The sequence below is a fragment of the Aquarana catesbeiana genome, linkage group LG01, assembly GCF_042186555.1.
Source record: "Aquarana catesbeiana isolate 2022-GZ linkage group LG01, ASM4218655v1, whole genome shotgun sequence".
In the NCBI taxonomy this organism is placed as follows: Eukaryota; Metazoa; Chordata; class Amphibia; order Anura; family Ranidae; genus Aquarana; species Aquarana catesbeiana.
Window position 1 is genome coordinate 629,179,273 of NC_133324.1, and position 13,376 is coordinate 629,192,648.

The 13,376-nt window shown below is 42.8% G+C and overlaps 1 protein-coding gene across 1 annotated transcript in view; it reads right to left on the reverse strand.

The window, feature by feature from the left end:
• The window catches only part of SDAD1 (SDA1 domain containing 1), a 74,002-nt gene that overhangs the window by 12,829 nt on the left and 47,797 nt on the right, over positions 1-13,376 (reverse strand). Inside the window, exons 13-18 of the mRNA XM_073601002.1 lie at positions 12,485-12,543; positions 11,980-12,056; positions 4,266-4,363; positions 3,757-3,833; positions 1,936-2,062; positions 1,755-1,846 (exon numbers count right to left, since the gene is read on the reverse strand). Coding sequence (XP_073457103.1) covers positions 1,755-1,846; positions 1,936-2,062; positions 3,757-3,833; positions 4,266-4,363; positions 11,980-12,056; positions 12,485-12,543 — 530 coding nt within the window. The remainder of the gene's footprint in view (positions 1-1,754; positions 1,847-1,935; positions 2,063-3,756; positions 3,834-4,265; positions 4,364-11,979; positions 12,057-12,484; positions 12,544-13,376) is intronic.

Genomic DNA, 13,376 nt, shown 5'->3' on the forward strand with positions numbered 1-13,376 from the left:
TACTTGACAGCCCCCCCCCCCCCCCCCCTTACATTTTAATTTTTACTAAAAGGAGGTTATATTAGGCTATCTTACCAGTTTAAACCTTACCAGGGTACATGATGTATACCCATATTTATCATTTTCAGAACTATGAGCAAAACCCAAAACCCTTTCTTTTAAAGTCTTTTTATTAAATACAATACAATGATGAAGAAGGTTGCTGTCATGGAGAAACCATTCTTCTGCTTTGGTAAGGTCATCAAGTTGGCATATTATATGATTTAGTACAAGTACAACCTTGCTTTTACAAATCATAAAATGTCACTGAATAAATTGTTAATAATGAAATATATTTTATAGCCTTGTATATTTGAAATACAAATTTTTATACAAGTGGTTCAAACATTTTGGTGGCAAAGTTAATAGAAGACAGCATGCAAATTTGGCACCATAAAAATGCAGAGAAAACATGAATGCGGCCTATCAAATTAGTGGAGACCTTGAGAGAAACTTGAGACAAACACTGATTGGGCAAATAATGGATCGAAAAACTTTGCCCTTTGCTCACCATTAGCATTCACAAAATACATAGTGTGAGCAGAAGGGGGGCCAAGCGACAAAATGGATTGCGTGTGTAGCCATGGTGTTGCAGCTAATGACAAACAATCCGCCAAAAAAAAACAAATTAAAAAAAAAAACTTCAACATTTTTAAAAACAGTAGAAAATATTAAAACAACAAAACATGAAACTGCAAAATTTTTCCAGCTAACTTCATTCAATCCTGCAGCGCGCAGAGGAATGGAGCAGTGTGGGGAATGGAGCAGTGTGGGGAACATCGGCGGCTGGGACAAGGGGGATGGCGAAGCCGGGGGATCAACGTGGAGAAGCAGGACCTGGATGGGAGGGGCAGCATATAGAGAAACCGATCCCCTCAATTTCCCTCCTGCAGCTGCTGAATGCCTGAGGGAGGGAGAGGAAAAGCTGGCATTCAGCAGCTGCAGGAGATCAGTTCCTCCACATGCCATTGTCTTGGACATGCTGTGGCTGCACCTTAGATGACTGCCTAGTTCACCTAGTGTTAGTGCTGGCCCTGACTTGGATAGGACAAAACCCTTCTTTAGTTCTATCACACCTACAAAGTAGCAATCCCCTCTGTCCACTATACTTCTTCCATTCCTGAAAACACACTGCCCCGATTCCTTCCTGCGCAATGCCTTCCCCCAGTTACACTTCTCCCTCTGCCACCCCTGCCCCCCAATCCATTTTTTTTTTTTACTCTCTCCTTCGCTTTCTTCATTTCTTTTTTTTTTTTTTCTTACCACTAATCGATGCTTTTAACTGCAAGACATAGTAGGGGTTAAGAATGATCCCTCATAATGTTGCATTAGGAACTTCTCCCAAGTAAAATACCCCCACCCCGACTATCATCCTCAAGAGAATGTTTACATTATGTTCTTTCATCCAACTCTGAGGCAACAAACTTACCAAGTTTAGATGACCTGCACATATCTGTGGAGATCCCCTGACGCTATTTCTGACTGACAAGGTAAGCCTCCAAGCTTATATTGGTTTGATATGATTCCTTACGTGGTTAATGTTGAGCTATGACTAAAAATCAAAGCCTTTGATTTACATGCTTCACATGTTATGTTTACATGCTAAAACTTTTATAAAAATCCTATTAAAAACAAAAAAAATAACTACTGCATTCCTGAAAATAGTAAGACAACCACTTTCTTCTATCTGAATTATTATTGTTTTCATCACTTACAACTTCCTTCTGCTCGTCATCAGAGGAGTGGTAAACATCAATCCATTCGCCATCTTCTTCGTCATCACTAAGACTAGCACTTTCCCAGCCATCTGAAGAGACATGTGGATATATTAATACTTGCAAGTAAATAAAAGTCTAGATAAAGTGAAAAACGGCACAAAATAATCTTGCCACTTACCATCATCCTCCCCTTCTTTTGGTTCTTTTTCGACCTCTAGCACCTCTGCACCAGGAATGTAATCTTTAGCAACCAATTCTCCATAAGCATGAATTTTTGCCTCTGTGGATGCCTCTGTGGGTTTGCCCTGTTAAAATGTTAATATGTTCTCATTTTTAAAGGAGATCTATAGTCTCAGCATACACTTTCATTTTAGATCAGCAGCATTGTAAAAGCGATACAAAAACAATAGTTATTTTTGACAATCCAGCATAATCTTACTTGAAAAATTTCCTTTCAAGTTGTAAGTTCTGCCTGTCTGCTGGCCATCTCTTTCCACAGATTCCTGTATTCTCTGCATGCTTTGCAGTTTCTGCTCTTTACTTTAAATTTTTAGGACTACATCTCCCATGGAACCTTGCTGCCTACAAGCAACGATTCCTGTACTGACCCCACCTCCTCTCAGAACCTCTGTAGTTCAGAAGCCAGGCTCTGTGAATTGCGTGGCACAGGCATAATGAATATGTGCCTCAGAATTCAAGTAAACATGTGGGGATTCGTCACAAAGTGAGTATACAAACTTAAAGATCATTCCGATTTATAAGAGCAGGCTACAAATAATTCAAACTCAATTTGCAATTTGGAAATTAATATTTGATTTTAAAATTCTTACGATATATACACTTTATTATAAAAGACAAAATGACTTGGTTTCTGGGGGACTATGGAATTTTAAACCTGTCCTGGGGCTAAAGCTAACTACACTTTACAGGTTTTTTTGTTTAATCAGCAGATTAAACAAAAAAAAAAAACTGACAGATTCTGCAGCAACACAAGAGATATTAATGCAGCAATCTCTCCTGCTGAGACATTGTATCCTGACAGGTGGGACACTTGCACTTCAGTGTTTTTCTGTGTCCTGGATTCATTGAACTGAAATGGAGGAAAAATCTGACATTACTGGGTCAATAATCTTCTAGTGGGGACACTTTTTAAGTGACAATTGTCCAAAGGGATTACCCGTTGGACAATTTGCATATACTTTAGAACTGCTCATAAATGGCCTTATTATAGCAAGTGATGCTCCCAATTTCAACTATTGATTGCCACATTCGGGCCATTTCTGTGTTCCTAAGGGGCAATGAGCATCTCTAGTGGATCAAAGAGCTAATTTTGTTGTCCTAAAATGGCTTGTGTTGCTTGTAAGTAGATCCAGCTGCATTCTATTCCTGGTAATTTTTAAGGGATACTATTAATTGGAGCGCTCAGAAGACTACAAATGCAAGTTTTTCAAAAACCATTCTGGTTTTGGCATGAATGGGTGAAATTCTTCCTAATAAAAAATGATTCTAGGGAATTCCCTAAGCTTCCTGCACCATTATAATGGCGCAGGAAACTGTCAGAAGCAGCATGCGCCATATGAACAGAGCAGATAGACCTGTTTCAGGTCTATCTGTGCCAAAAGAGTGAAAAACTAGTGCAGCAGATTCCTGCCATGTGTGACCTTGTCATAGGGGATGTGAGCTGCCAGAAGAAAGCTCACATACCTCTTTCCCCATGCAGTAATTACACAGCATGAGCAGAAACTGCACAGTGTTGACACCCTCCTCCCTCCACTCTGAGCTGAGATTGTGGGGTGAGTGGGGATAACAGAGATTAGAGATTGCAGCTCATATTCTCTGTGCTGTACCAGTCATAGCCAGAGCAGAGAACCGATTGCTCCTTGGGCCCCTTTTGTTAATTAGGAGCAGCATCTGCTCAATGTTCTAAATTAAAGAGTTGTACAAGCTTGCGGGGGGAATTGAAGAGTCACGCAATGTGGTAAACAAAATCATGACTTACCCGAAATTTCTTCTGCAACATCTTGGGGTCTAATGTGCGGAATAGCTGTATCAAAGCTCTAGCTGACATGCAGACATCTAAAAGAAAACAAAACATGTTTCACACCTTATAAAAAATGGCTAAAATGCAATGATTCTTTATCTCAGGATAATGCACACTAGAATAAGTGAGCATGGATCTAAATCATTTATCATGCAGTACTATGTCCAGGGAAGAAACTTCCCTGCTCAAATGTTTCAGGCCAGGAATGTAAAAGCGTAACAAAATGTCAAACCATGAAAAACACAACTTTCAAACAGTTGCAATATGTGTTAACATATCTAAATATGTCAAGAATTTCTGATCTAAAAAGCCTGAGATGACCTTCTGAAGCTTCATATTATTGTTGATTCTGTAATACCTAAATATTGAGTACTGTATACGGATTAGTCTCAAAAATTATAGGTCAATTGGCTTTACAAGACATTTGTTTTTCATCCTATCAGTTCTATGTTTAAATGGCGACTCACTTTTATCCTTGTGTGTTTTGTATTGTGCAAGATCCTGTAAGAGTTCTTCCGTCATTGCCAATGGACATCGAGAAGTTAATTCCTTGATTGCATTTATTCTGCAAAATCAAACAAACGATGAACAAACACCAACGGAGGAAGACGAGCCTACACAGAACAATATATTTACCATATAATTTCATTTTACTTTTAAATCGTAATAGCTGCTTTAAGGTTGCATAGCTAAAGGGCAGTCTTGTTACAGAACCCAACTGGCTGGATTTTGAAAGTCTAATTGATAAAAGACTATGTAGCATCCAAACATTTTTTTCTTAGATAGAGTAAGGATAGCGTAGGGATAGCGTAGGGATAGGTAAAATCACCTTTCTTACTTTATCATAGTAGAGAGAATTCCCTTCACTTTGTCCCATGGACACAAAAGAATGAGAAGATATCTCTCACAAGTCTTCCCTTTTAGGTTGTCGTCACTGGGACAGGTATAGGAGTCCCAACAGGAAGATTTCCCCTCCACCCACTCCGGTGACAACTGTAAAATTTACATTTACCATCACTTTCAGTCTTGGTGGCAGTGCTCACTAGGACAAGTAAAGAGGTTAAGGGGGTTGTAAAGGTAAAAATTAGAATGCATTAAGGTGAAAAAACTTCCGACAATACCGCCGCCCCCAGCCCCCCCCCCCCCCCCCCCGTTTTACTTACCTGACCCCTCGAAAGTCAGCCGCTCGCTCCCGACATCCATTTCGCCGCTCAGCCTGGCTGCTGATTGGCTACAGTGGATGGATTGAAAGCAGCGCAGCCATTGGCTCGCGCTGCTGTCAATCACATCCAATGACGCGCCGCGTCGGGGGTGGGGCCAAGTGATACAGTGAGCGGCTATAGCCGCTGGCTGTATCATGGGAGCGCGCCGCAAGAACTAACCACCATGCGAGGGAGCTTGCATTAAGGTGGTTAGTTCTTGCGGGGAGGAGCTGAAACAGCCGCCGAGGGACCCCAGAAGACCAGGTTCGGTCTGTGCAAAACGAGCTGCACAGTGAAAGTAAGTATAACATGTTTGTTATTTAAAAAAAAAAAAAAAAAAAAAAAAAAAAATTACCTTTACAACCCCTTTAACTCTCCAAAGTGAGGACGCTGACTGCAAGAGAAACCAAGCTGGTCAAGCTTTCATTATCTTTTTCATAGATTAGTCTTCCACTGTTCTTAGAACTAGGTTATACTCTATGTTTTACAGATGGGGTTTGTTTTCCATCCATTCTTTCATGTGTGCATGACGATTGTCCCATTATTAGTCAGATTTATATATTCATCTGTATTCTGGAGCCAAACTCAGTCCATGCACAGGCAGAGGACAGGCACATGTTTCAGAGTAAAAGCAAACATTCCTGGGTTTACTACAATGTTACAATGCTCCAAAGGAGCACAACGAATTTTACGCAACCTCAATGGCATTTCATTCAACTAGGTTTATTTTACAGATGACATTCCTAGGAGAAGTAAATGCACTATATTTTTATTGTATCATCTTCAGCACAAGGGTCTTTTTAGTCCTGGTTCACACTAATCTGATGCCATTTAGAGGCAATTTCAGGTGCAATTCTATAGCGAGAGTTGATTTCGATTTCAATGCGAGTTGTGTGCATTTTTGGTGCGTATTTGAGGCGATACTAGACTACTACTACTACTACTAGCAGTGTAAAGTTAACTAACACAAAAATTGCTTGCCACATTACACCTACATGCATTTTTGATGCGCCTCCATACAAAAGTCTATGGCCAACAAAATCATGCTGCATTACTCAAAGTAGCACAGGATTCATTTCAAAAATTGCACCCTGATCTGCTGCATTGATGTTAACGGGCAACATTGAAAACAATGCGATTTACATTGTCATGCAATTCTCTGGGACTCAAGTCACATCAGAAAATCGCACTAATGTAAACCAGGTCTAAGTGTGTTTTTTTTTTCTTTAAAAAGGACCCACTGACACTGCAAAGTACATGCAAAGACGTGAATGGGCCCCTAAAATGCCTTCTCTCCTGACCCTGAACCTAAAACAAGATGCCCTACATCTTTACACCTTTAAACAACAAACTAAAACTAAGCGCTCTATTGCACTGCATAGGGGTAAAGCCCACAGCAGCAGAGAATATCTTATTTTTTTTCCTATAGCAAAGATCTGCCGTGATCACCAACATTTGAACAAAAAATGATTTTACTTGGGCTGGTTCTCTGGCAGCAAGACAAAATAAAACATCACATAAAAATTAGAGGAAAAAATAGGATTTTTTATAACAGCTTACCTGTAAAATCCTTTTCTTTTGATGTACATCACGGAACACAGAGCCACAGTAATAACTGATGGGTTATATAGGGTAGGTGATTGGACACTGGCACACCCTAACCAGGAAGTTCAACCCCCTATATAATCCCTCCCCTTACAGGGATACCTCAGTTTTGTAGCAAAGCAATACAAGTGTATTAGAAGAGGGACGGGACCTCTGTGTCCTGTGATGTACAGGTAAGTTGTTATAAAAAATCCTATTTTCTTTCTCGTACATCACAGGACACAGAGCCACTGTAATAACTGATGGGATGTCCCAGAGCAATGCTATCTGAGGGGAGGGGAACCACAACCAAGTAGGGTGCAATCAGACCTGAGGACCGTGTACCGCTGCCTGCAGCACACTACGCCCAAAGGCGATATCCTCATGCCTTCTCACATCCACCTGATAAAATCTGGTGAATGTATGGACTGAAGACCAGGTTGCGGCCTTGCAGATTTGAGCCATAGAGGCCTGGTGATGCACTGCCCAAGAAGCACCAATAGCCCTTGTGGAATATGCCTTGATCTGAAACTGAGGAATCTTCTGTTTCAAACCGTAAGCTTGAATAATCATTTGCCGAATCCATTTAGAAAATGGTAGCTTTTGACGCTGCCTGTCCTCTATTAGGACCCTCTGGCAGCACGAACAAAACATCAGTTTTGCGAATTTGAGCAGTTGCTTCCAGATAGGCCTTAACTGCTCTTAATACATCCAAAGAATGTAGTGACCTCTCTTCCGAAGAACAGGGATCTGGAAAAAAGGAAGGCAGAACAATATCTTGGTTTAGATGAAAATCTGAAACCACCTTCGGTAAAAAACTAGGATGAGGGCGCAATACCACTCTATCCTTGTGTACAATCAAATAAGGCTCTTTAAAGGAAAGAGCTGCTAATTCTGATACTTTTCTAGCAGAAGAAATGGCTACCAGAAAAATTAATTTTCTTCTCAACAAGACAAAGGGAATCTGACGTATTGGTTCAAAAGGCTGTTTCTGTAAAACAGACAGAACCAAATTTAAGTCCCAGGGGTCTAGGGGCACCTTAACCGGAGGATTAAGACGCGTCACCCCCTACATAAAATTTCGGACCAAAGAATGTGAAGCAAGTGGCCGCTGAAATAATACTGATAAGGCCGAGACCTGGCCCTTGATGGTACTCAAGGCCAGCTTCATCTCTAATCCCAATTGTAGAAAATCAAGAATTCTACCTATCACATATTTTCTGGGATGCCAACCCCTGGATTCACACCAGGATACATAAGCTTTCCAGACTCTATGATAAATTAAGCTGGCCATACACTATACAATTTTCCTGTTCAACTTTCCTTTAGATTTACCAAAACCATATAATATGAGGTCAAACCTAAACCCTTTCAATTTGTATGCAATCAGACAGGCCCTTGCACTACATAGTTGAAGGTAAATCTAAAGGAAATTGAATCAGAAAATTGTATAGTGTATGGCCAGCCTTACTCTGGAAGCTGGCTTCCTTGCATTGATCAATGTAGATATCACAGGACCTGAAAGCCCACGATTCTTCAGAACGTGGGTTTCAATAGCCAAACCGTCAAATTTAGCGTTTGTAAGGCAGGATGGAACACTGGACCTTGAGACAACAGGTCTGGGCGTAACGGTAAGGTCCACAGGGAAACCACCGTCATCCTTACTATTTCTGCATACCAAGTCCTCCTGGGCCAGGCGGGAGCTACCAGAAGTACTGACCTTCCTGCCTGATCCTGCGAAGGAATCGTGGCAGTAACAGAATATGCGGGAATGCATAAACCAGTGAGAACCGATGCCACGGAATCGCCACCGCATCCGTCCCGTCTGCAAGAGGATCTTTTGTCCCCCACAAATTTGATATAAGTCACTGCTGTGGCATAGTCGGACTGGATCCTGACTGGGCAACCCTGTAGCCTGAGAGTCCTGGCCTTTAGGGCTAGATATGCCGCACGGATCTCCAGAATGTTGATGGGTAGAGACCTCTCGGTCTTGGACCATACCCCTTGGACCGCAGACTGTTCCAGAACTGCTCCCCAACCCGAAAGATTGGAATCCGTTGTTACCATCGTCCAGGTGACCGGTAGGAAGGATTTCCCTTTCTGCAAGCTTTCAGGGATTAACCACCAATTGAGGTACTGACGCACTGCATGAGTCAAGTGCATCGGAAAATCTAATGCCTGAACCTTCTTGTTCCAGGCTGACAGAATACTGTGTTGCAACAGTCCTGACTAAAACTGAGCATAGGGAACTGCTTCAAACGAAGCTACCCTCTTTCCCAGCAGCCTTATACAAAGGCAGACAGAAGGACCCCTTCTTGGTCCCGACTACCAGAATCAACTCCCTTAAGGCAGTCATCTTTGCCTGAGGTAAAAATACCTTCTTCCTGGCTTGCATCTACGATCAGACCCAAATACTCCAGTTTTCTTACTGGTTTTAGGAAAGATCTTTCTAGGTTGAGGATCCAACCTAGGTGTTCCAGATACTTGACTGTGGTCCTCAAGTTCCCGTTCAACGAGGCTACGACCGGTCTATCAAGAGCAGGAAGTCTAGGTATGCTACGACAGTTATACCCTGAGCCCTTAATCTTGCCAGAGAAGGAGCCAAGATCTTTGTGAACACTCGAGGTGCAGTGGCTATCCCGAAAGGCAGAGCCACAAACTGGAAATGACGCCCTCCTATCTTGAAGTGCAGAAACTTCTGATGAGCAGGAAAAATGGGCACCTGCAGATATGCATCTCTGATGTCCATCGATGCCAGCAAATTCTCCTCCCTGCAGGATGGAGACTACTGTCCGAATTGATTCCATGTGGAAGGACCGAATCCTTAGGAATCGATTCAGATTCCTTAGATCCAGAATGGGTCTGACATCCCCATTTGGCTTTTGGACCATAAAAAGGTTGGTATAAAAACCCAATCCTTCGCGGGAACCACCATAAATGACCTCTTGTGACGAAAGTCGCTCTAACGCTAGAAGGAGCGACTCCTTCTTCTCTGGATCCCTGGGGACACTTGATCTGAGGAAGCGAGGAGAGGGAAACTCTTTGAACACCAGTTTGTAACCTAAGGTTACCGTGGAGATTACTCATCTGTCCTGAAATCCTCCTGCCAGAGCTTTTGAGAACTATAGCAGTCTTCCCCCCACTCGAGCGAGCAGGGGCGCCCCTTCATAAAGAGGCCTTAGTCCTGTCTAGCAGGCTTCTTCCCCAGGACTTCTTTGTCTCTGGGGTTTGACTCTTGTTTCTTGACCCAGACTGAGAAGGCCGTCGCGACTGTCTAGAGGCTGCCTAGTCGCGACTGCCGGTGCTGCAGAAAAGGAGTCCTCGGAACCTGAAGGAAATCCCCTAGAGTCTCTGGTTCTTGGGGTATTTGAACCTCTTCTGCCCATAGTGCAAAGCAACAAGGTGGAGGTATCACAAAATGAACACTGACTCCTGAGCGATGTAGTCTGGCAAAAGCCTTGCTACCAAATGCCCAGTCTGGTGTTCCCTTAGTAAATGCTGCCTAGGAGAATGCCTGTGTCCCACCTTACATGCGACCGTCAGCTCTGTGTCCCTCCAAAGGCTTTGTGCACCTGTAAAGTGTGCCTTTAATAGCCTGTAATGTGGGCGTCTGAGCATGCTGGACGCTGTGCTGACGCCCCGCCTTCGTTTTTCAAAAAAACGTGCGCTTCCCGTGCGAACCGACCCTCCGGGACAAGCATAGAGGGAAGGCTGGGGGTGGAGGAGGAAGGAGAGAGGCCGGCAGTGATGGGGCCTGCACGTGGCAATGGCAGCGGTGATAGTGCAGTGTATAACCGCCTCACAGACCACCTGCGGCCTCCCCCTAGTCTGGGGAGGGATATCCCTGAGGAGAGCCCCCCATCCCATCCTACCTGGAGCCGGCTGAAGGAGCTTGTGCAGCGTGAAAACACTGAGACAGACATCAGCATGAGAAGGTATGTGCTCCTGGCAGCCCCCGGTGGCGACAATAGGCATAGCATGCATTTACTGTAGCCTCCCTGGCGGTTTTCCCGAGTGTGGCTTGGGGTTAAAATTCAGGACCATTAGCGGTAACCCCGAACCACACTCGGGATTACATCGCAGGATCCTGGTGCCTCCTTACTTACCTTGTCCCCGGGATCCTGCGATGTCCCCTGCTGTGTCTGCGGGCTCCATCCTCCTCCGAAGCCTCTCCGTGCCAGGCTCCGTTCCCTGCGAGCGGCGCGACGCACGGGGGCGGAGCCTGGCGGCAAATTCAAAAAAAGTTTAAAATCATAACACATACAGTACTGTAATCTTACAGATTACAGTACTGTATGAAATGATTTCACATCCCTTTTGTCCCCAGTGCTTTGGCCCATGCCCTGCATGCAGTTTTATATTGCATATACTGTTCTTTCTGCCTGGAAACTGGAGATTGTCCATAGCAACCAAAAAGTGTCCCTTTACGTCAAAAATGGCTTTAGACCAGCTAGAAAACACCGATAGTAAATTAGAACACTTGCAGAATTGAGCGATAGTGAATCGTGTGGAAATTAATTTTATTACTATTTATTTTTATTTTTTTAAATTATTTATTTATTTTTATTAGATTATAATTTATGTTTTTGTGTTTCAAACTTCATCATACCCGGGATATCTACTAGACTCTTGTTTGGACAGATTTAAGTGTGTTATTGTTAAGAATTACAGACCTACAATATAAAACGCCAAATTTCCATGCAAAATAATTGTACCGCTTTCAGCACCTAAAATCCGAAATAATCATACCGCCAGGGAGGTTAAAGGAGAAATCCTACTAGAATTAAAAATTCTGTAGAATCTCCCTTACCTTATCCAGCCGCAGGGTTCTGTTATACAGACCCAATCTTCACCGCTCACGGTGGGCTCCGTTTGAAAAAACCTTCAGAGACTGGGGCCCCCTACAGATAGGGGGATCCACAGTTCTGGGCCTGTAAAGCACCCGGCCAGAAATAAGGATATAAAACCATTTACTGATATGCGGGCTCCAGCTCTCTAAAAAGAGGAAGCATTACAGGTAAAACCTTGTTTCTTCGGACACGAGGCCCGGGTACCATCCAATTCGGCCTAGAAAGGACACTTTGAAATGGATCCGGTTCGCCTGGCTTGCCCCAGTATAGGATATTCCCTTTGGAGCTCAGCACAGGACATCTTTACACGTCCAACACCCAAGACACTGGCTAAAAAACTGAGGTATCCCTGTAAGGGGAGGGATTATATAGGGGGTTGAACTTCCTGGTTAGGGTGTGCCAGTGTCCAATCACCTAGTGATACCCTATATAACCCATCAGTTATTACTGTGGCTCTGTGTCCCGTGATGTACGAGAAAGAAAAGTGAATATTATCCAACAACAAAAACGAGAACTACAAAGTCAAGGCTACATGTTGTACTTACCCAACAGTCATCACTTCTCCCGAGTTCCTCTCTGTAACAAAGTTATTGGCGACGGTCATCAACAGTGACTGAGCAATCTGGAAGTGTTAAAAGTTAAGTAGTAAGTTAGCCATAGCATTACATTGTTAATTCGGTCTAGTTTTCTGGATAATTACCATGGCAAAATATGTAGGAACTAAATAAAATTGATAATATAGACATATATTTTAAGTGCACTGCTTTAACATAATACATATATAGAACTACTGTATATTTTGTCCACATTGTAAAATGTTACACTAATAGGTGAATATAGATTATTTTCAGAGTATGAATTACATATTTTAGGTGTCTACGTATATACTTATACTGCAACATAAAAGGAAAAACGTAATAATTTAGAAAAACAGCCTGATTGTAGGGGATACATATAAAATGTGGATTTCCTCTGGAAATGATCTGCATTCACATATTGGGGTACGTAGAGGCATTTCACAAAGAAGTATTGGAGACAATATCAGCTTACCTCAGGAGGAACCAAATGATGAGTAGATTGTGCCGCAAACAGTAGAATCTTGGTTACCTCTGAATGAGATGAAATTGGCGATTAGTCCAAGATACATCCTAACCCAGTCAGCATTGAATTCAAAGAAAAACTACCTATTAATTGTAATAATGAACTTAAAAGGCTAAGTTGACTCGTTAAAATAATAAATGCACATGTTTTTGCAAAATTAGCATCTATTATTTTTTTTTTATTTTTTTACACAGGAGCATGCAAAGCACTGCACTTACAATCAGTGGATCGTGGTTGCAATGTCACTTCTGATAGCTCTCTGCATGTACCTCTCTATGGGCTGTCAGTAACTGAGCTGCAGAAAGTGACAATGGACTACAAGTGCAGCGATCAGCAGCTTCGCAGTCCATTGAGAACTACAATTCCGTCTGCCTCTGTGAAAGAGGTGACTTTTAGTGTATTCATTCACAGAGTGCTTTGAATGAATGAATGATGTGGCTATGCAGGCTGAGATCCGCACAGCTGTGCCTATTTTAAAATGTGACAGTGGCTATGGGGGACAGGAACCCCCCTGGAGTCACAGGGGGGCTCAGGGAGTGAGGGGGGCTAGTGCATAACATGTTGCTAAAAGATGAACCTATGCATTCCATGCCAACATTTCTGAAGATGGCACCAATAAATTTACCCGCTACAACAATCCGGTATTAGGCACTAATTTAAAAGAGAAGGAATATATTAATTTTTTTTTGCAAATTTATACCTAGGCGGATGCAGCATGGGTCCGATGCTGTATCTGTGCCCCCACGCCTCTGCACTGAGAACCGAGCAATCGAACATCGCCGATATTTTGGTTTTCAAAGCTCCGTGAGCAGAGAGCTATAGACTGCTCGCTCATTGGAGC